At 40.2% G+C, this 23,866-nt stretch overlaps 1 protein-coding gene across 1 annotated transcript in view; it reads left to right on the top strand.

Annotated features, from left to right (window-relative positions):
• LOC122113612 (aminopeptidase O (putative)) overlaps window positions 1-23,866 on the top strand; it is a 344,600-nt gene that overhangs the window by 66,187 nt on the left and 254,547 nt on the right. The window contains exons 4-5 of the mRNA XM_042686676.1: window positions 164-317; window positions 7,290-7,535. Coding sequence (XP_042542610.1) covers window positions 164-317; window positions 7,290-7,535 — 400 coding nt within the window. The remainder of the gene's footprint in view (window positions 1-163; window positions 318-7,289; window positions 7,536-23,866) is intronic.

The following is a 23,866-nucleotide window of genomic DNA, read 5'->3' as shown; positions in this document are numbered from 1 at the left end:
TTCCCAAGATGTGAGGAAAACTCCTATACCTTTACCTGATGGGACAACCCCATCCAAGACGGGTTCTTACTTTATCATATGAGTTCTCCAGGTGTCTCAAGAGAAGAAACAGAGTAAGATCTAGAACCATACCTTGGCCTCATGATTGTTATTCTCTTTATAGGGTTATTAAGCTGGCATTACTATGTAACTATGCCTATGCCAGCCTCCACCTTCACGATTGCAGTGGGATGCTGGACAGAAGTGAAGCCTGAGACAGATTCACCAAGTGATCTGGAGGCAGAGAGATCCTTGCCACCTTCTGAGACTGACTTCAGGTTTGTATCTGGGGACTTGCTGAAAAGCAAGCACTTGGGAGAGTGGTATGATGCATTTCTTCCAAGCTCTGGGAATGTGAGTCATCCCTGCTAAGAAACTAAACCATAAAAGGATTAATCAAAGCAGGAAAAGGCCTACTGAGAAGGAAAGAGTTCAGAGACAGAAATGTGGCCATGTTATTTGTGCAGAAAGAGGAGGAAATAAGTATATGTGTGATTCTCTGTCAAGTTAAATGAAAAGAACCTTTATATGCAATACTTTTCCCTCTTCCATACCTTTATCTTTGTTTTTAGTGTTTAGCTGGTAAAATATATAACTTAGTAATAAGAAGGCACTTTTTGATGGATTACTTTGTTGAACACTGGGCCATTTTAGGTTCCAGTGACTGCTGTTAGTGTATTATAAGGACCACTTCATAGGCCTCTTTAGGAGTATAGGATACAAAGAAGTTGCCATCTAGTTAAGGAAATCCCACTGAATTAAGACCTTGTTAACTTTGGTAATTGTTTCTTTTTTTTCTAGAATGAATCAGAGAAATCAGTTTGAGGAAATTGAAAATTAGTATAAGCCATTGGATAGTCCCTTGTTACCTCCCCAGATTTTCTTGTTTCTAACCTTGAGAGGTAGAGACAGAAACAGAGACAGAGAGAGGACACTGTCCAGAAGGAATACAGAAGTATGCATCTTGCTTCATTCCTAGAACTTTTATCTCTAGCTCAGTTAAATCATTTTTCCTTCTTTAGGAAGTTGCTAAGTAACATCTGGTGGAGGCAGTCCAGATCCATGGTATAAATGATTAGTTCATTGTTGAACACCAACTAGTACATCCTCTTAGGACAAGTTCCTCTTATACTTGATTTTATTTTGCCACGTCCTTAGTATATTTGCCATGTCCTTAGGACATAAAGCCATATTCATTCTCTTCTGTCTTACTTCCCACATTTTGCTTTTTCGGCAGAAAGGAGCATGTGCGCGCACATGTATGTGTCCTTTTGAAAAAAAGAGAAAATTGCAGACAGGAGTGGCGTATGCTCCTTTATATGGGAACACTGAATTACACGTGAGACCCTCTAATGCTCTTTTCTTCTGCATTAGGACCACAGAGAAGGCTTCATTTTGTGATTGTGGGTAGCCTGAATTTCTGAGTGAGGAACGTAAGTGCACTTAGCAAGTCATGTAAATCCATAGTAGACTTGATATGAGTGAGAAATAAACCTTCTTGTGGTAAGCCACTCAAACTTGGGTTGTTTGTTATTGCAGCATATCCTTGCCAAAATTATATATACTGACTAATAAAAACTGTATGCACACATGCCTAACCCCTTAGAGAGGTGATTGTGAGTTTTACCAGAGAGTTCAAAAATAATAAAAAAAAAAATAAGCTGGGAGCTAGTGGCTCATGTCTATAATCTTAGGTACTTATGGGGCTGGGACCCAAGTATCATCGTTTGAAGCTAGCCCAGGCAGACGAATTCATTAGACTCTTATCTCCAATTAACCAGCAAAAAGTCAGAACTAGAGGCATGGATCCAGTGTTAGAGTATCATCAATGGGCAAAAAAAAAAAAAAAAAAAAAAAAAAAACTGAGCAAAAATGCAAGACCCTGAGTTCAAGCCCCACTACCGGTACAAACAAAACAGCAGAGTTTCCTAAGATACCATTTTAGCCACCTCCCTTCCTAGATACTCACTTGTCATGGTTGAATCAATGATTTTGACTAGAGGAGGTCATCAGAAAACAAAATTTAAGAGCCTTTGAGTTTGAGGATGCCATTATAAAGATGGCATCCAACCAGTAAATGGTTGGATAGGACCTTGGGGGTAAAGGCTACAATTTTTTTTTTTTTTGTAAAATGAAGGCTTTTTCATGAATTTTCAAATTCTTCATGGTGAAGTAGTATTTTTGTTAACTTGTGGATTATTAAGGATCTATGCTGCTTACCAAACAGTTATTTTCCCCTTCTATTCTTGTTCTCAAGAGATGCAGGACAGGGTCTGAACAGCCACATTTTCTTTGTGTTCTCTCAGCCCAAAGCAACTGGGATGGCTTTTCATTTGTCTTGTGTTTGATTATTTTGAATAGAGGCAGACATGGTTACATCAAATGAGGACTCTGAGAGGATATATGCCCAGGATTTCTGTTGGGGTTTTGGAGAAAGGGTAATGCTATTCCTCTCTTGTCTCCTTATATTCAGAACCAGCTGAAAGAAGAAAAGACAGAAAAATAAGTTTGATTATTAACAAAATCTTGCACTGAGGGAATGCCCCATTGCATGTTCTAAATGGGTTTTCTAATATTTCATTTCCACAGTAGACCAATTTCCCCACTTAGTTACCAACCCATCTAAACTGGCTGGCTGCTAGCCTCCATAGCACAAATGTCCAGCCTAACACAGGACAAAGAGCAGGCCCCAAAGGATCCAATGTGTGTGCAAATAGGTCCAAAGAAACTATTCCAGAGTTCTAAACAATGAGGGAAGCTAGGGGAGAGGTTGAGTATGCCTTTCCAAGGAAGTGCATTTTTGTAGAATTATAGAACCTGCAGAATAGGCTCCCTTATTATTCCCTTCCATGTCTGACTTATGGCTTTTCTTCATTTACAACATACTTACTTGTCCATCAGAAACGTACTGCTGAAAAAATAATAATTTAGCTGGGCGCCAATGGCTCATGCCTGTAATCTTAGTTACTCAGGAGACTGAGATCTGAGGATCATGGTTCAAAGCCAGCCTGGGCAGGAAAGTCCATGAAACTCCTATGTTCATTTAACCACCAGAAAACCGGAAGTGGCGCTATGGCTCAAGTGGTAGAGTGCTAGCCTTAGCTGAAGAGCTGAGGGACAGCACCCAGGCCCAGAGTTCAAGCCCCACAACCAACAAAATAATAATAATAATAATAATTTATATTTGCTTAATCCCGGTGTGGTTTCATGTTTCATATGTGCCATCTTTAGCTGTCAGAAAGTGTTTCTCTGTTTTTATCCACAAAATCTCTGACTCTATGCTAGTTTGACAACAGAGGTGCTCTGAAGTGCCAATCACCATAGTGTTTTTGCTTATGTTCACATCTGGTCCCCCCTTGCTTTTCCACCCCCTTCCTACTTGAAACCTTCCTAGTTCAATTCATGTAAATCTAACTTTTATAGGGGCCTTATATACTACAGGCTTTCACTTGCCTAAAGTACTCATCTGGGTTCCAGAAATTTGGCCAAAGGATTGGTCAGTATTCATGTGGGCTAAATTATGACATTCCTTCTCCAGTGCCAGTTTCACACATGGTCTAGTCCACTCTGAGTGAGCATTTTAGTAAAATGCATTAGCTATAAGGCACACAGATAAACTATCCAAAGCTTATTAATATATTCAGCCTCAGTCATGGGGAGATCTTCTCAAGGCTTTTTTGGGGGCTATACAGCATCATCATGACATGGAAACTTGGAGAAAGTCCAGAGGGAACCAGCAAAAATGATCAAAGGCATAGAAAATGAGCATTGTGAAAAAGGCAAAAGGCTTTAATCTTATTTATTCTAAAAAGAAGACTTGATGGGAGAAGGGGTTATCTTTAGAGTTGTAAAGACTAGGAAAATTGCTAGAAAAGGAAAAGACTTTGAGTTGATTATAGATGTGGAAGACTTACTTGTTTTTTTGTTTATTATTTACCAGTGCTGGGGTTTGAACTCAGGGTCTCTTACCTCTTCACAGACAAGACCATTGGACAATGAGTTGGCTGGTGTAACAAATTGTGGTAGAGTCTTAGCACAAGAAGAAACCTTAAAAACTATTTTAGTTTTGCTTTACTTATTTCTAATTATAGTATAATTGACATACATCCAATGTGCAGGCCTTAAGTATTTGGCTTAAATTTTTGTGACCATTGTATACATCCTAAACCAGACAATATTTTGTCACTCCAGGAATTTCCCTTCTATGTCTTTCAAGTCAATCCCTTCCCTCTCTGGGAAGCCACTTTGGTGAGACTGTGGGAGACAAGAAGAAAAACAGGTCCTAGATACTGAGTTACATGGCTCTGTTCATAGTCTGAGGACAGCCATGGAAGCCCAAGCTTTCGAGTCCCCATTTAGGGGACCCACAAGTGGGCTTCTCTCAACAAATTTCTATGTCTATTCATATCTCTACCGGTGTCTCTTGCCCATAGCTTGATTGCCTTAAAGTCTTGTACCTTCTCTTACACTTTGATTATGGAAAAGTAGTGCTAATTTCCATAATTGGCATCATCTTCACTTGGTAAGATGTGCCATACATGTCCAGAAATAATCTAATTCACCTTTCCTTCTAAACAAATGGTAAGCATGTCTTTTCTCCTGAACTGATGGGGGTGGGGGACGAGAGAGAGAGGTGTGTGTGTGTGTGTGTGTGTGTGTGTGTGTGTGTGTGTGTGTGTGTGTGTGTACATGTGCGCGCACAACTGATTAACTTTATTTTCCTGCCTTTGGTGTTCTTGTTTGTAACAAGTAAACTTGCTTCCTGATAATAGCCTATGTGTTTCTAAATGGAATGCCTTTTTACAGTATGGCTGCACTTTGTCCACATGCCTGCATACCTCTGGCATCTCTATTCATTTTTTTTTGTTGTTGTTGGTCATGGGGCTTGAACTCTGGGCCTGGACACTGTCCCTCAGCTCTTCAGCTCAAGACAAGCACTCTACCGCTTGAGCCACAGCGCCACTTCAAGTTTTCTGGTGGTTTATTGGAGATAAGAGTCTCACGGACTTTCCTGCCCAGACTGGCTTTGAACCGTGATTCTCAGATTTCAGCCTCTAAGTAGCTAGGGTTACAGGCGTGAGCCACTGGCACCCAGAGGCATCTCTAGTCTTTAACAGCCTCTGAAAGCCTTGCAACAGACTATATAGGTGCTTAAATTATAGTTGCACATTATGTTCCTGTGTGAACACATTAGAAAAAGCTACCAAGGTAGTGCCTTCACGGAGCAGCCCTTTCTACTTTAAGAAACACAAATAATGCACACCTGTAATGAAATGTTTACCAGTGGGCACCTTTGTTCACTCTGCACCGCAAAGCAAAATTACCAGTCTATAGATTTTGGTTGTGATTCAATTCTTCCTGTCACTTTATCCTTGCAGAAGTTTTTTATTTCCATCTATTTTTTTTTTCTTTACCCTTCCAGCAATGAAGCATACTGAAACTTTGTTTCTTGAAGTACTCTAGTACAGGGTAAGGCTTATTTACATAGTCATGTGGATCTCCTGAGCACAGGCCTTGGACAGGTGGAAGAGTTTATAGATCTGAACAGGAACTGTCATTGCAGCCTGCTCTGTGCTAGAATAGACCAACATTTAAAGGTTCTTCAGTATTCGCTGTGAATCACATGAACACCTACAGTTAGAATTTTAATTTACAATTTAAAGTTAGAGGAGCTTTCCATTGTGTTTGGATAAAGGATATGTTCACAGGTGAAAAAATAGAGTTCCCTTTGATGTCTCTTTCTTTGGATAGATTGGTTCCCCTGAGGCCTGTGAGTCAGGTTCTAGGAATTCGTTTTTCAGCTCCGCCTTTGCCTTTCAGGGAAAAACAGCAGTAATCAGATGTTGCTGGCTGGACTCTGGTCTGTTTCCTTACAAGACTGACTTGGTTAAATTATATTTAAAGTAGATTGGAGAAAATATCACAGCAAACATGAAGCTCAGGCGCCAGTGGCTTAAAACTGTAATCCTAACTACTCAGGAGGCTGAGACCTAGATGGCGAATCAGTTAGAAGCCAGCTAGAGCAGGAAAGTCTGTGAGACTCCTAATCACCAATTAACCACCATAAAGCTGAAGTGGAAATGTGGTCAGGGCAGTCTTGAATGAAAAAAGATAAGAGACAGTGTCCAGGCCCTGAGTTCAAGCCCCAGTACCTGCACAGACATACACAAAAATGCCTCTAGCCAAGCACCAGTAGCTCATACCTACAATTGTAACTACTCAGGAGGCTGAGATCTGGAGGATGGTGATTCAAAACTAGCCCAGTGAAGAAAAGTACATGAGACTTCATCCCCAAAATAACCAGCAAAAGGCCAGGCTGGCTGCATGGCAGAGTGCCAACCAATCCACCAAGCAGAGCAAGTTTGAGGCCTTTAGTTCAAACCTCACTACTGTTGGGGGTGGGAGGGAAGCCTCTATAATCCTTTAAAAAAAAACACCTAGGTAACTTTTCAGTAAAATACTTTGACTTCTTTGGAAAAGTTTGTACCTATAGGTTTGTTTTGTTTATTGTAACTCATACCAAGTATTTCACTCTAAAAAAAAAAATTCCAGAATGGGGTCTTTTTTTGGCTTTATTTTTTTTAATTTTTTTGGGTCAGTTGTGGGACTTGAACTCTGGGCCTGGGTGCTGTCCCTCAGCTCTTCAGCTCAAGATGAGTGCTCTACCACTTGAGCCACAGCGCCACTTCCAGTTTTCTGGTAGTTTATTGGAGATAAGAGTCTCACAGACCTTCCTGCCCAGGCTGGCTTTGAACTGTGATCCTCAGATCTCAGTCTCCTGAGTAGCTAAGATTACAGGCATGAACCACCAGCGCCTGGCTCAGAATAGGGTCTTTAATTTGCTGTTCCATTTTCCTTTCTGAATTATCAATTGTCCTTTACTTGGAGAAGATTTTCCATGGTGATATTTAAGAGCACATTACAGAGAGCAGAAATTGCTTTTAGTTGGATATGAAGTAGTTTTATTGTTTTAAGTCTTGGGTCTTCCCTGCCCCTACCTAGTTTATCTAAAACAAGATTGTATTTCTTTCACAGCTTAGACTGGACTTACTCAGCTTCAATATGTATTTTGATCAGTTCATAATTTTTCACTGCTATCAGAAACAGAGACGCCAAAGATTCTTATCAGCATATCTGAACCACTGTCTCCTAAAAGTTATCTATGTCTGTAGGAGTTCCTTACCTGCACTACGAGAAGAATAAACATGATTTCACATTAAATAAATCTGTTTTGTCCTGTATGTTTCCAGATACATTGATGTTTGCAGTCACATGGAATACCCCTGCCGCTTCCAGTGTGCCTCTGCCATCACCCAGGAGATCATTCCTCATCGAGTCTTTGCACCAGTATGCCTCAAGGATGCCTGCCAAGAGACCCTACTACCACTGATCCCACTTTGTCTCTCAGCTGCACATTCTGTCCTAGGAACACATCCTTTCTCCAGGCTGGATATACTTATCGTCCCTGCCAACTTTCCAAGTCTGGGGATGGCCAGGTATGTTCTTCTGTTGTGACATTTAAGTACATGCTTTGGAAATTCTTGGAGTATTTCTTGTACTGCTTGAGCTCTGTGAGAACTGGAATTTGATTAGAATAGAAAGCCTTGGTAATTCTTGGACACTTACTGCTGCCTTTAGTGACAGTTTTTGAGCAGATTCTATTGAATGTGAGCCTATAGGTGCCATGGGTTCAGTCTAAGTTGCTTTGAAAACGAAAAGCTCATGTTGTGGCTGGAATTAAGAACACATTGAGCTCCCAGAGTGATGTATGTTGGGTCATGGCTGATCAGTGGCTGTTAGCTTAGTGATGAGAGCATAATGTTAATGAGTCCAAGGTCATAGCATCAGACTTTGGGCATAGTAACATGACCTGGTCCCAAGGCCACAAACTGCTCAACTAATCCTGACCAGCTGTCTCATCTATTCTCACCACTGGTCACAAGGCAATGACTTGAGAGCCTCTGTATGAGAGAGACTGGCTGGATCGGTGTAAATCCATCCTCACTGCTAGAAAAACAGCTAAAAGCAGATGGCTTACCCTGGGTTCTTGTTGGGAATTACTTGTCTTGCTATATACTACTTTTTAATACAGTGAATGCCTTCTTATTGTGTCTTGGTTTAGTTCTTACAGAAAATCAAGACCTGCAAGTTGAACGCTTCCCTGTGTATTGTTTTCAGTTAAAACCCCTTCACGAACATTATTATTCATTCAGTAGAGGCTAGTTCCACTGAGAAAAGATAAAGTACTCAGTTTTCCTTTGTTATATTTCTATTTTCAAATCTTAATCATTAACAGTGAATATGCTTGACTAAGGATGGGAAAAATAAGCTCATCAAAACATTCAACTTTAAGTTTTTCCCTATTAGTCAAGGAAATTCCTGGTGCCAATTAATTTCCATGCTTTTGAACAGCTGTCATTTGTGGTGTTTTCTCTGAAAACTGCACACATTCTTAGTAAAACTCATGAGTTAAAAAGAACTGACCAGAACATTTGCTTTTGATCTTTACTACATACACACACTTTTTAAAAGCTGGCTGGCTTGCCTTAATCTTTGAGGAGGTCTGAGAAAGTCATTTAGACTGATTTTTATCCTATATTTATAAAGAAAATGGGAATGTAGAAACTAGGATAATTACATATATTTGGTTACATACATCTTATAATTGTCTTTGGTGTCTATATATAGGATTTGTCTTAACAAGGGGGCTTCTTTGGTTCCTTTGAAGAGTCTCCTGGACTTAATTTAAGCAGTTATTGGTGAAGAAAGGGTTGTTCATTAAATGTTTCTCATTTGTATACAGTTTTGAGGGGAGTTTTTAGCACTTTATGAGAGCTGTAATCTTTCAGAGCATGTTTGCTAACAGCTCCACATTCTGGCCTGAGGGAACCAAAAGCATAGTATTTTTTGTACACAGAACCTGATTTTCTATAGCTCCTTCCTGACATAAGTCTGCCCAAACCAGAATTTGATGACCTCCAGGCCATTCTATAAAGCTTCTCTTTCAAGTGTGCATGCCCAAGCAGGTAGGCTGTATGTCTGCTGCCTTTTGAGATATTTAAAGTGATTTAAATGTACTTAACTCTATATTTTTAAAGTAGTAAGCCTAAGTACCTAAAATCCAAATGGTACTGGGCACAAATGTCAAAAAACATGGGATTGTGATAATAACATACCAGCAACAAGACTGCGATTATGCTTAAAAACCAGGAGAGGTGTACATTTAAAAATGTGTGATTGCTTGTCAAATGTCTTCCCCCCATACACACACTCCCTTTTTTAAAACTGTGGAAATAAAGTGTGCCCTGGTCTAGATGTTTTCCTGAACTTCATTACTGTTCTCTGGATTTGAACTGTGGAAGAGGTATTATGGTATCTTCCACTGCCAGTTAGAGTAGGGAAGTGGGGGAAGGGGGTGTTCTGTTTTTCCAAACTCTGACTTAAATTGATCCCACTTGCTTGGCTTGACTCTCTTGGGATCCCAACACCTTGAGCCACATGCAGCTGAGTGGGGTTTATGACTCAGCTGGCTACGAGGGCCCTGCTGCTTCATTTATGGTCAAGGCTTTGCTTGAGGTTCTAGTGAGCAAAAGCTAGAACAAAATGACAGTCCCGTAGATCAACTCTTAACAGGAAGAGAAACTCCCAAACTAGGGGGAGCCCTCCAAAAAGATCCCCTCCCACTGAAACTCGCCTTTGCTTTGTTAGTTATAATATGCTGAGAGATGAAAGGACTTGGCAAACTGATTCTTTCCCAAGCCCAGGCTTTATAAACATGAATGCAAGATCATTAAACTCCATACCTTTGGACTTCATTAGTGATTAGGTCTTAATTATAATGAATACCATTTTATATCATTTTCATATTTTCTTTTGGCAAATGACATTCAACATTCCTACATGAACTAAAATGTGCAAATCATTATTAACTCATTAAAGGATTTAAAAAATTTCAGATAATATCCATAATGACTTCACTATTTGTTAAATATTATGTGTCATACTTTGTATGAGCATACTTAAAACTCCACTATTTTGATTCTGTTTTTCGAGCCTAATATGTTATTTCAGCAAAGGAGGAGAAAAAACACATTGTATAACTTGAATGTATGATGATGACAAATCAATTTATAAGAAGGTAAATTATATACAATGTTTTAGAATTTGGGCTGGTTTTCAGATATAGCAGTAATAGAATTACTTATCTGTGCTGAATTATGTGATCTTTGTTACCTTCCTTTTTATTTTTCTTTTGTGCTGGTCCTTGGGCTTGAACTCAGAGCCAAGGAACTGTCTTTGAGCTACCATTCTACCACTTGAGCCATAGCTTCACTTCCAGCTTTTTTCTCTTTGTTTCTTCCTTCCTTTCTTCAGTTTTCTCTTTTTTTTTCTTTCTGTGATAAGAGTCTCTTTTCTTTCCTTTCCTTTTCTTCCAGAATAAGAGTCTCCAACCCTTTCCTGCCTGGGCTGGCTTTGAATTATGATTCTCAGATCTCAGCCTCCTGAGTACTTAAGATACAGACGTGAGCCACTGGCTACCTGGCATCTTTATTACTTTCTAATTTGACAAGAGTCATTACTGATTGACCTCCATCTCTACTGATAACCCTTTTCATTCTATTCTGAATCTTAGAAAAATGATTAATTTGCCTTAAAATACTTATTTTTTCCATTCCCATACTTTTCTCATTTGGTATGTATGGGCTGTTTTCATTTTGTTTTGATTTTGCCTTCCATGAAGACTGAATCTGTTATATCAGGATCTGAAAAGTAAATGTTTCTTGGACTGAGAATGATAATGCCTATATGAAGACATGAATGCAGCTCTCTTCCTGTTGTTATAATTAATAGTCTGTCATTTTCAAAGTGACCTGTTAAAGTTCCAGTGTCTCAGGTAAAGTTTGAGTAGCAAACTAATTTCCTAATATTGAAAAATAGCTGAAAGGAACTCATCGTCACGTTTACTCTTTGTTATAACAGCAATAATGTTAATGGAATAATATCCTGGAACCAGATTTATGACAGTTGCTTAAAAATTAGCACCTCAGTCTTACTCTGTATGTGTTTATAATAAACGCTTTGCTTCACCATTTGTCTTTCAGCAGTTCACAATTACATGTCACGAGGCATAATTAGGTTGGCAGAACTACCTTGCTGACATCCAAATACGCATGTTCTCCTTAGTTTCTTTTTTTTGAATTACAACAATCTCCTGCAAATGATTTCAGAGTGGTGGTTTTCTGTTTAGTTCACAGGAGAAAGAAAGCCCTATAACCCTGATTTCCAGCTTGATCTTTCATATGATCTTTGCCCTTGATCCTATTGGGGAAATTGTGTGTTGGGGGGGGGGAGTAGGGAATGGCAACAGGGTGGTTAATGGTAGGCAACAAATCCTGCTTTGACCTCTTTTCCACTGGTTCTGTACCAGCCTCACTTGCTCTAATATTAGTTCACTTTAGACTTATTGATTCAATTATTCAATCTTGCAATGTATCTCCTCCTCTTCCTCCTCCTCCACACCTCCCCCTCCTCCTCTTCCTCCACTTCCTCTTCCTCTTTTTCCTCCTCCTCCTCCTCCTTCTTGTACTTTTTTGAAACAAACTCTGAGCCCCACCCTTAGCTTGCTTGATTGTATAGAGTCCTACCACTTGAAACACACCTCTAGGCCTGCTTTTTACTGGTTATTTTGGAGACCAGTTCTCATGGACTTTTCTTCCAAAACTGGTCTTGAACTTCCATTCTCTGGATTTTAGTCTCCTAAATAGTTGGGATTATAGGCATGAACAACCAGTACCCAGCTTTAATCTCAGAATAAATTTTTATCAAGCACATATTATCAGGTATCACTTAAGATGTTGAGGCAATAAAAGTGAACTAGCAAGATGAGGTTTCTGTCTTCATGCAATAGACTTTTTAGTCAGGCGAGAAAAACAACACACACACACACAAACACACACACACACACACACTTAAGATGGTGTTGTGAAGAAAATAAGACCAAATAAATGACAAATCAGTACTATAGCTAGGGTGGAGTTGGGTCATCAGAGCTCACCTACACTTCTGTGTGAGAAAGAGAAGAGAGAAAGATGGTAGGAAATGGCAAAGAGAGATTTGAGTCCAGGCTGCTCACTACAGTCAGTAAGAGGCTATGGGTAAGCGCCAGGGAAGTCTAGTTTTGTCTTAGTTTTCTTGGGATTATAGTTATCACACTGTCTCATGACCCAGTAGTTAAAATTGATTGGCTTACCAACTGCTATCCTTTACCAGAATTCTCCATTGCTGGAACTATCAAAACACTTGGCTCCCAGACTAGCAACTCTCCTTTTGTAGAGAAGAGAGAAGTTTCAAATCACTCTTTTTCTCCCTTGTGGATTCTGATTGAGTCTTTGTAGGCTATTTTGATACAATGGGTCATAAAGAGGGAAGCTGTGTTTGTGCATTTGCTCATCCTAGGTTTAAAGTTTAAAATAATTTTGTAACCTCATCTTCATTGTTCACTCTTGTAGGCTCAACGTCTTAAATACTACTTGGCAAAAAAAAATATTTTCTTTGTGGGAATATATTACAAGATTGAATAAATCCTACAGTCTTGGTTTGCTTTAAAACTAGTAGTGAACAAATGGCCAAAAGTAGTATTGATAAAATGAGCAAAAATAATAATTTAAATATGTTAAGCACACTTCATAGTGAACAAATACTATTAAGTCCTTTATTACACATAGCTTATTCTTAAGAGATTTGATTGTGCAATAAGAGATTTCTGAATGCTTGTACTGGTTCCTGACTGCTGTATACACAATTTTCTTAAGTACTTCAATTGCAAATAAAATGGTGTGCATGTACATGCCTGAGAATGAATGTAACCAGCTTTCTCCTCCACGTTCTCCTCCTGGGGTTAGACAGGGTGTTGTCCTGTTTATTATTATCTCCCAGCCAATGTGTAATAGAATAAGCAAAACATAACATGCTGGTACAAAGGGCCTGTTGTTTTCAGCCTTCTAATTGTGCTCTTTGCTGCTCGGGAAGGAAGCAGTCATAAATTTCTGTCATTATCTTAAGTAGCAAGGTTTCACAGCTTTGGAAAAATTTCTCTGCTTGTTCTTTGTTAGTTTCTACTTGAATTTCTTATCCGTAAAACCCAAACCTCCATACTTTCAAACAATCCTTTTTTTTATTTCAGGGAGTAGACCCTCCGATTTCCACGCAAGATGCAACCACAGTGATCCTTTCACGCAATATTCAGATTGTGAGTCTTAAATAAGTGTCCCTTTACCTCACCATGGCTGCCAACTCTCCCAACACTTCTACACATGTTTTTGGGGGATAGTTTGTATGTGGATGTTATTTTTTGTTAGTTTTGCAAATTTTAGTAAGTTGTCATGTCTTTCTGCATGAATTGTTTTTAAATATGACTTATTTATGACTTATTTCTTATTATTAAGATGATGTACAGAGGGGTTACCATTCATAAGTCAGGTGATGAGTATAGTTCTTTCTGGATGATGTCACCCCTTCTTTCGCTTTGCCCCAGTTTCTCCCTCCCATCCCTGCCCACAAGTTATATAGTTCATTTTCCACATAGTACATGAACTGTTTTCAAAAAATTCTTTTTTTTATTTTTTATTTTCATTTTTTGTGAACACACTGTACAGAGGGGTTACAATTACATGGGTGTTTTCAAAAAATTCTTGAATGGCAGTTCCCTCCTTCCCTCCCTCTCTTCCTTCCTTCCTGCCTGCCTGCCTGCCTGCCTGCCTTCCTTCCTTCCTTCCTTCCTTCTTCTCCCTCCAGACTCTCCCTCCCCCCTTTCCCTTTTCCTTCTTCCTTTATTCTTTTTGTCTCTTTGTTTCTCTCTCTCATCAGTAATAAGGTTTGAACTCAGGGCCTTTTATTGTTAGACAAGAACTTTTACCACTTATCCTATGCCCCTAGTTGATCTTTACCCAGTTTTCGTGTATAACTTTCTCTGCTCTTTTAAACAGGTGGGCATGAATGATAACAAACAGCTCATACCATCCCCCCCCCTTTTATCTCCTGTAAATTTTAATCCATTGTTATCTGGCAACCTTGCCGTTGCTGTAGAGATGAACAAACAGAATGAGTCTGTGAGTAATGCGGCACATACCAGGTGATTTATACCACCTAGGACACATCTTTCTTTCTACTTTTATGTTCTACTCCTCCATTTTGTTGTTTATTTCTATTTCCCTTCTTGAGAATATTATAAACGTTATTACTTTCCTATCTTAAAGGCTTTCTCCTTTGAACATGTTCTGTCTAGTTCTTGGATTTTCTTTCCTGAAATGCTAAGATATTCACAAAGTGGTATTCTTATAGTACTCTTAAACCCTTTGGCTCTGATGATTTTGTTGGTCTGGACAATACCAGTTTTTATTAAGCCAGGTAGTTAGTAAGAATATGGGGTTCAGAAATTGGAATGACTTACCTGAAACTGTTTCTGAGGCTCTCTGTATTGGTTTCAGAGCCTTCCCATGGAAATCATAATGTCACTGTGATTGAAAATAATATTAATGATGAGCACTCACTAAGTGCTAGCTTCAAAGCACCCCTGGAGTCTGAGTATCAGGCAAATTCCCGGGTGACATGAGTGCTTTGGGGCTGGGCTCTCTCTTTTCCATAGTGTGACAGGCAGGGTAAACTTACAAGTTTTGGCTTACCCAGCATTATCTTCTTGCCATCAAACATCTGTGTGTTTGTTAGATGCAGAAGTAGCATTTTATCATCATTATTCCTTCCTCTCTAGAAGGTTATGCTTAAGTGTTTTGTTTTCTTTGAACTGTTCTCTACACACATACGCTGAGGGCACCGCGGGGGCCATCCTTCAAGAGAAGTTGTCAGGCCTTTGAAAGGCCTTTCTGAAGCAATCATCCCTCTACCTACATTTGTAATCTCCTTTCTCTATTGATGTCATCATGGGCAACTAATCTTTTCCAGTCCTTGAGCCTGATGTGGCCAGTTGGCACTACCTTGCTATTTTTCCATTGCAAAGGAAAGGCCCCACTTTCCCACTTACTTTTTCACAGAACATCATTACTGAATACAACATACACTCCCTAGGAAGAAAAAGAGGCAGGGAAGTCATGGCAGAAAAATACCTAAGTTGGAATATTCTTCATTTCACAAGCTCTCACTCTTAAACCACTTCACAGAATAAGCAAATACACTCAGCTTCTGGACTTTCTTATGTATATGTGTGAGCTATGTCTATATTTTCTTTTTCTTTATTCCATTTGTGTGTGTATGTGTGTGTGTGTCTGTGTGTTGGTATTAGGGTTTGAACTAAGGGTCTCACTCTCCTTGGGCTTTTTTGCTTGTGGCTGGCACTCTACACTTGAGCCATACCTCCAGTTCTGGCTTTTTGCTAGTTAATTGGGGATACGATTGTCACAGATTTGTCTGCCTTTGACTGGCTGCAAGCCTCAATCTTTAGATCTCAGCCTTCTGAGTAGCTAGGGTCATAAGCGTGAGCTACCTGCACCCCGCTGTATGTGTTTCCTTAAACTCAGACTCCTTTTGATAACACCAGCCCCAGAAATAGTCCTTACACAAGCTCAGTGCATGAGCAGCTTTGCTGGGAGGGAACATTGCCTGTGTTGTAGGTTAGTTATGCTGCAGCTGGAACAGGAGGTTATCTGAGCCACAGAGATCTGCTTGCAGAAAGTGGGTGAAAAATTGATTTGTTACTTTATCTTACCTCTAAAATATAATTCACTGAGCATCTCAGTTACCTTTTCTTAAAAAGAAGTGTTCATCTGGTTATCCTAAAAGGTCACAGATGTGAGGAAAGACCCTTTTTTATTTAAAAAAATGGGTTATGTTCTTAAAAAATTGATTGCCATGTGGAATTTGAAGGTACAAAGCCAAAATCCAACCCTGATTTACCCCTAAAGTTGAGCTCAGAATAGAGTGGAACATGTTCTATTTCTTGGTTAACTATGCACACTATTTATAGAAGTGATTCCTCAGAAAGTCTAGACATTGTTCCTGGAGGATAGAATGCCAACTCTTCAGTCATTGAATAAACCAGATCTGCCCTTCACCTTTCCAGTTAGCTTGTTAAAAATAACAACCTTCCTCCCACTCTTCTCACCATAAAATAGAAATCTTAAAACTTCATTCTAAAAGAGTGTAGATGACAGTTGAACTTCCCTGCCAAGACTTGGGAAGACAAGGAGGAAGGGCTGCTCTTTTGAGTCTAGTGATCTATGTTCGGGCCTTGGTGCCTTGGTGGCCACCTTGCTGAGTTGTTGGAAACTGTGATTGGCAGTTCCTAGCTGTAACTCCAAGAGAACACCCTGAGACTCTAAGGGTGGTGTTTTCCTTTAGGAATGAGTCAGCGGTAATTTCTGGGGTTTTTCATAATTGTGCAATTTCTGAATGTCCCATTGAAAACTGGCAATTGGGATGGGATGAATGAGCAAAGCCAAGAATTCATTCAGTAAACACATATCAATAGACAGGTGTCATACATACAGAAGCTGCTTTGGCCCTAGGAAATTTGAGACCTTTAACTAAAATCTGAAGTGAGTTTCAAGGAAAATTAGTTGGATGGAATGTTAATAATGTAGAGAAAAGGACTGTGGTTTAAATAGTTTAGGAAATGAATGGATTAAACAAAGTTAAAAAAGTTTTCTTTTTTTTTTTAACTGGAGGGCTAATAGTAAATCCTTTAATATTCTATTATCTAATTTAATACCCTGTTATCTGTGCCTCTCAAAGACAAAGCCAGAATATTCCCTCAATTGTGTGTGGGCATAATCTTTTTTAGTGAGCATTTCATGAAACCATCATAATCTAAAACAAACCAAACCTGCCTTCTCAAATCACACTTTAGGAAACAATCACATTCAGAAATATCTGGAAAGGAGAATGATGGGAAAGGATGACACTGATCAAGATGAATTATATCCACTGGGTACCAGTAGCTCATGCCTGTAATCCTTGCTACTCAGGAGGCTGAGATCTGAGAGTTGAAGTTCAAACCTAGCTGGTTGACCACCAAAAATCCAGATATAGAAGTGTTGTTCAAGTGGTAGAGTGCCAACCGTGAGCAGAAAAGTTAAGGGACACACACACACACTCACATTCACATTCACACATGCATTGTATCATAAAGTGGCATGTTGAATTAAAATCTCTATGTATAATTACTTAAAGATAATTTTAAAAGCAGAAAAGAAAAAAAGGAATATCTGGGAGCTCACTGTATAGGTGGATGTGAAATTCCCTGTGTCACCCTCAGTGTCAGTGGTGATTGGGGCCTGGTTCTATCAGGCACTTTGCAAAGATGTTGCTTTTTAGTAGCAAGGAAGCTAGCACAGCTATCCCCCTTCAGGGGATAACAGCTTAGTGCAGGAAGCCCCACCCCTTGTGATTACACCCTCACCCCACTTTTTGGGAGGGGGAGTTGGTTGTGGGTCTGTGAACTCACGCCCTGAATGCCATCCCGTCCTTTAGTCTCTTTGTGTCCAAGGTGAGCACTCTGCCTCTTAAGTCACAGCACCACTTCCAGTTTTCTGGCAGTTAACTGGAGAAAAGCGACTTACGGATTTTCCTGCTTGGGCAGGCTTTGAACCGAGACCCTCAGATTTCACCTGCATGGGTGGCTAGATTACAGGTGTGAGCCACCAACGCCCAGCCACACCCCCTTTTTTTGAGCAATCACCTGCTCCATGCATCTTATTTATAAAGCTATATACATTTAAGGGCTGGGAAGGTAGCTCAGCGGTAGAGTGCATGCCTTGCAAGCATGAGGCCCTGGGTTCGATTCCTCAGCACCACATAAACAGAAAAAGCCAGAAGTGGCCCTGTGGCTCCAGTGGTAGAGCTCTAGCCTTGGGCTGAAGAGCTGAGGGACAGCGTCCAGATCCAGAGCTCAGGCCCCATGACCAGCAAAAAAAAAAAAAAAAAAGCTACATACATTTAAAATGGTATTACTGTATTAGGTACATCTTACAACATTACAGAAAAATTTAAAGGATGAGAATAAGTAATTGTAGAAGTAAACTTTCTTATTTTCTCCTAGTGAATTGTTTCTTGCCCTGGGATTCTTACAACTGACTGGGTCACACCACAGAGATTGATTCATTGGGCATGGGGTAGGGGTCTTGGCATCTGGATATTAGCAGGTCCTCCCAGGTGAATCTGCTCAGTTATTAGAGTGGTAGGTGGGGGAATGTATGGCATGTCCCTGCCAGATAAGGATCACCTGGGAAGCGTCACGGACCCAATATCCTGCCAGCCTCTCTTGAGTGAGAATGTCAAGCTATGCTTGTGGGGGTGAGAAAAGTTCCCTGTGGCTGCCCCTTTGACTGTTTGTTGTTTAGAAGGTAGCTGTGCTTCCCTGTCCTAGTTTTCTACTCTGGAAAAGGACTGATTTAGAATAGCCTTCAGGGTATCTTAGAGCCCTAACATTCTTTAATTTAATTAGGGTTTATTATTATTATTATTCTGAACAGGGCTAAAGGTGATTCAATTTTGTTCAGCAATTTAACTCACACATATATTTTCTTTTTGATGTCTGAGCTAGTTGGATCATGAGGCTGGGGTGTTCTTCTCCATCAACACCTAGGCATTAGTAGGCGTTTAAATTTTAGGCCCCCAAGCATGTGTCTCAGAAGGGGCCTCTTTATCTCTGGTTAATTGCAAAATAAATACATCTCAAGGGCAAGGACCCCTTTCATAATAACTGCCTCTGCTCTGTACCAGTGCAAAACAGCACTTGAAAATAAATACTGCATCAGGAGCTGGTTACTTAGAGAAGGATTTCTTCCTAAAGGAAGCCCAACACTCAACTAACTTGTCTCCCTCTCTACCATCTCTTGTTTTTAGCCTCCAGATATCTCCATTTGCCTGCTAATAAATTGCACGTACATATGTTTGAACAGTTGTTAGGCAGGTCTGCTGTTCAAACTATGCTTTGGTTTAAAACAAACAACAACAGAGAGGCCAGAAAGGGATGAAGACTTTTCAGTTGTGCTTGCAGGTGGTGGTGTTTTGACCTTGGTTGTCAGTTTTAAACAACCTGTCAAGCACCTTTGTCTCTGAGCACACCCCACTGGAAGTTATTAAATCCTCTAAGCTTTATGTGTCCCAAGAAGCAGGCACCAGGTTCCTGGATTTTGTTTTCATTGATGGAGGGTTAATACATGGTTAATACATGCAAGACAGGATTTTACTGAGAAGGACCCATCAATGGATGCTGTTTTCATTTAATTCTGATCTCTCTTCTCTTTTGTTCTCCCCTTCCCCCCTTCCCCCCGCCCCAAGAACTTTTCTTTTCCCCCTGTCTCCCATTCCCTTCATTCCCCTTGGTCCCACAATGCCCACCCCCCATCCGCCCCTTAAACCATTTCTTTCTATTTTGACTATCTCCTTTCAAGGAATCAGGAGGTTATAGACCCCAGAGCTCAGCTTGTGGGATAAAGGACTCAGGCCCCAGTCCCTAGGCCACTCCTACAATTGGATTCAGGAAGCTTACCTGTGTCTGTTCTGGTAACACTTTTAAGTGTAGCCTCCCTAGAGGTAACATCTCTTCAGTCTAAGTGTTTCCTTAGGAGCCCTCTTTTGGTGGTTCTGGGTGATCTCTGTCGAATTGTCTTAAGTTTGTCTTTTTTTGGTCATGGGCTTGAACTCCTGGCCTGGGAGCTGTCCCTGAGCTTTTTCCACTCAAGGCTACTGCTCCACCACTTTGAGCCACAGTGCTACTCCAGTTTTCTGGTGGTTAATTGGTGGTAAGAGTCTCAGGGACTTTCTGCCCCACCTGGCTTTGAAATGCAGTCATCAGATCTCAGCCTCCTGAGTAGGTGGGATTACAGGTGTGAGCCACTGGCTCCAGGCAAATTTGTTATTTTGGTATTTCTCCCTTGTTGTATGGAAGCCTTACATGCTTATGCCAGGAAGTTGGGGTGAAATGAGGAGAATGAATGGAAAAATGAAAGAAACTTACTGAATTCAACCTTGGGCCTACCAACACTCGGATAGTTTAAATTATTTGAGGATACACATAGTGGTTCTTTAATTAGGGGATGCCTCTTCCTTAGCTTCCATGTTCAAGGTCTCTGTTGAGGGAAAGCTATACTGTGTTTTTAAAAGTGAGATGTAGGAGAGGGTGCTTGTTCCTAAGACCAAATGTCTAGCTTCTCATTCAGTAACACTTCCTCCAAAGTTGTAAAGATATAGCTTTAGACCTAGATATTTGCCTCTCCAGTGGGTACAATCACTAGTAACTTGATCCAGTAGTTCAGTCAGCTCACAGAGGTGTGTAACTGAGACAGCCTCAGCCTGGTCCCTTGGGTATCTTGCTGAGGTCTGACTTAGGACCTCAGAGGAAGATTAGTGCTTGTCAACCTGTTCTCCCCAGAGCCAGGGTCTTTCCCAGGCTGTGGCTTTTCATTCCACTGTCTCCCATCAAGGGATACAAACCACTTAGTGTTTGTACTCCTTTGCCCTAGGAGCACCTCTGCATTGGAGTCTTATGTAACTTTTGGCATAAGACCTGAAGAGGAGGCTGAGAAACATTTGGTATGAGAGTGGCTGGGCTCTCTTGTTTGTTGCTGCTGGGGGAAGCCTGGGCTCAGAGAATGTTGAAGCAGAAATAAGGGAAAGAAGTGGCATTCACTTTTCTGGGCATTCCCATGAATCTTTGAGTCTTTAATAAGGTTTGTCTACGGTCTAAGCTGGTTGATCTGAACTTTTGTTGTTTGTATGCACAGTTCTGACTAATTTATTAAGGGCATTTCTTTTCCCTTTTTTTACAGACAAAAGCATTTGTTAGATCTTAGTATTGGGAAAGGTACTCAGGGGCTTTAGGTAAACTAGATAATTCCTAGATCACTTCCCTCTGGCAATCTTCAGATCCTTTAATTATGGTACCACCTTACTTTACAGCTTTTGGAATGTAGATAGTCTCTCATTTTGTAGCAGAGACTTAAGAGCTGCTTTTCCTGAAAACTATACTAACTTGAACTTGCAAATGTCCAGTGGGTAACTAAAAGCAGGATTAAAAAAAAAAAAAAAAAAAAGATGCCGGGTGCTAGTGGCTCACGCCTGTAATCCTAGCTACTCAGGAGGCTGAGATCTGAGGATCACAGTTCAAAGCCAGCCCGGGCAGGAAAGTCTTTGAGACTTTTTTTTTATTTCCAATAAACCACTAGAAAACTGGAAGTGGCACTGTGGCTCAAGTGGTAGAGCATTAGCCTTGAGCTGAAGAGCTCAGGGATAGTGCCCAGGCCCAGAGTTCAAGCCCCACGACTGACAAAAATAACAAACAAACAAAACAACAACAACAACAGCAACAAAATCTTGGAATGTATACATCCATTGTACATCTGTCTCCTTTACTCTGAGTCAATTTCTGCTGCAGTCACATTGGTTTCCAGGAGCAACAGTTCTGATGGAAGTCAAATCTACCCCCCCAGACAGTAATGACTTTCTTATCCTGACAAGGCCCTGCCTGCCTGAGATAATCATCAACCAGATGACAATTTGACCAGAACTGATTAACTATGCACGCCTCCTTCTGTCCCTTCCTTGTATAATCTGACAGCTCATAGTGCCCCCAAAGACAGGCTCAGACTGTGGGACCCTTTTGTCCTGTGGTATCAGTATGGAGGCTATACTGATTAGAGTTCCTTTCCTGTTTTCACCATTACTTTTAGCATTTAGTTTTGAGTGAGCAGCAGGATCTGATTTGTTGGGACTCCAAGAATCAGGCCTCTAGCCTGGAACTCATGTAACAATTTGATCCTCACGAACAAATCCCAGGTCTTTCCATGGACCAGCTGTTAGGGCTTCTCCAGCATCTTTCAAGACTCTGTCCTGGGCTGGCTCTTGCAGCTTGTTGCTAAGACTTGAAATCCCTGCTACTCAGATGTTTCTCTGCTCTGCTTCTGCCGCAGTTTTCCATTTGCAATCAGGCAGGATGTGCTGTGTGCTTAGCTTAGAAGTTTATCATGTGGGAATGATGAGTCCTAACAGGTGCTGACAGACTTATGGGGACCTGGGTTCTGAGGTGCAGGGCAAGTAGATCCTAATGATAGGATTGTTTGCTTGAGCTGAGCGGTAGAAATGTGTAGGACCACTCCTGGGTTGTGAGTTTATCAAGGGTAAGTTGCAGGCATCAAGTACATTTATATGGTGTACCTCATGGAACTCAGTGTGAGATAATGGAAAGAACCAAATTCAGAGTCAGAAGGCCATTGCTGATGCCACAACTGCTCTAAAACAACTATGTTTATTGCAGCATTATTTACCATAAGCTAAGATATGGAACCTACCCAGATACCCCTTAGTAGATGAATGGATCAAGAAAATGTGATAGATATAATAGAATTCTATGCCTCCAAGAATGGCATCTCCCCATTTGTTAGGAAATGGAAAGACTTGGAAAAAATTATACTAAGTGAAGTAATCCAGGCCCAAAGAAACATAGGTCCCATGATTTCCCTTATTTGCAATAATAGTATATATCTGAGACAAGCAGAAAAAGTCAAAAGCTATGTACATATGACCAGATAAGATGATGTTAAGTGAAATGAACCCCAAGATAGGGACATAGTGGTTTTTTCTTTCTTGCTATTGTTCCTAACATATTTATAATGTCCCATGTGATTTTTTTGTTTCTTTATATGTTCCTCCTCCACGGTATCCCCTGTTTTCACTTGATTTGATATTGGTGCCCTGCATCTTGTATATACACTTCTCTAATTTGGAGAGGGGAAGGGAAAAAACAAAATGCTTAAATAGGGATACAAGTTGACCAATTATAACAATGAGATGCATAAGATACTATGTTGAAAAACGAACTTTACAATTTAGGTGGGAGATGTAGTTGTGGAGGTGGGAGGGAAGGGATGGTAGGGGAAAAACAAAGGAGGAAGTAACAATGCTTGATAGGAAAGGTACTCATTACCTTGCTCATGTAACTGTAACCCCTGTGTACAGTATTTTTACAATAAAAAAAGTATAAAAAAGAAAACAAAACCCTGCTCAGTCTCTTGCTTGTAAACACCCCTGCTCATCTCTGGGATTCTTGTGCAGAATAGGTAAGATCATGTGTACAAGTCTGGTATGTATTAGGCCCTCAGTGAATAGTAGTTTGCTCAAGTAGGTTTAGAGAAATTTGATCATTTAATGAGTCAAAACCCATAAGAGTTGTTACTTATTAGTGTGAATCACCAACTCTGTGGTCCTTACAAGCCCAGATGTCCACAAGTCTTTAAATTAATAGCTCCAGGGAGAAAATAAAAAGAGTGATGAATTAATGTGGTAGTAGGACAACTCAAAGATTTGTTGCAAAGAGTTGCTTAGTCCAGATTTTTCAGATCATGCAAAGATAATTTGTCAGTTCATTAAAGGTACACTTAAGGTAGCATGTACATTTTTTGGTAAATTTTCCTTCAAGATTGAAGCTTGAACTATAAAATAGTTTCAATATGCATATTAACTTTTCTTCTCCAGAAAAGAAAGGTAAAGAAACCAGTAAGCTAAAGCTATCAAATATTTTTGAGTTCAGGTCAAAATTCACTTTTTAATTTTCTATATCTAATAACAAATAAATAAATGCAAACCTTGTACTTGATCTTCCAGGGATTTGGGGACTCAATGGGACTCTTGTTTCCAGCCTCCCTGGGAGAGGTGTTTCTGGTCCTACTAGTTAGACACAGCTGTGTCCTTGACCTCTTTTCTTATCACTTTTGGATCAGAGATTGAGACCTGTCAGATCCTGAAGCAATGGTCTCTGGTCTGTTCTCAGTATTATCAGATCCACTATCTGACCCGTATTGGAAAGGGTGATGTGATG

The sequence above is a fragment of the Dipodomys spectabilis genome, unplaced genomic scaffold (genome assembly GCF_019054845.1).
Source record: "Dipodomys spectabilis isolate Male_0828 unplaced genomic scaffold, ASM1905484v1 ptg000098l, whole genome shotgun sequence".
Taxonomy (NCBI): Eukaryota; Metazoa; Chordata; class Mammalia; order Rodentia; family Heteromyidae; genus Dipodomys; species Dipodomys spectabilis.
The sequence above is the reverse complement of the archived record's forward strand: the minus strand, read 5'-3'. Positions and strand labels throughout refer to the sequence as shown.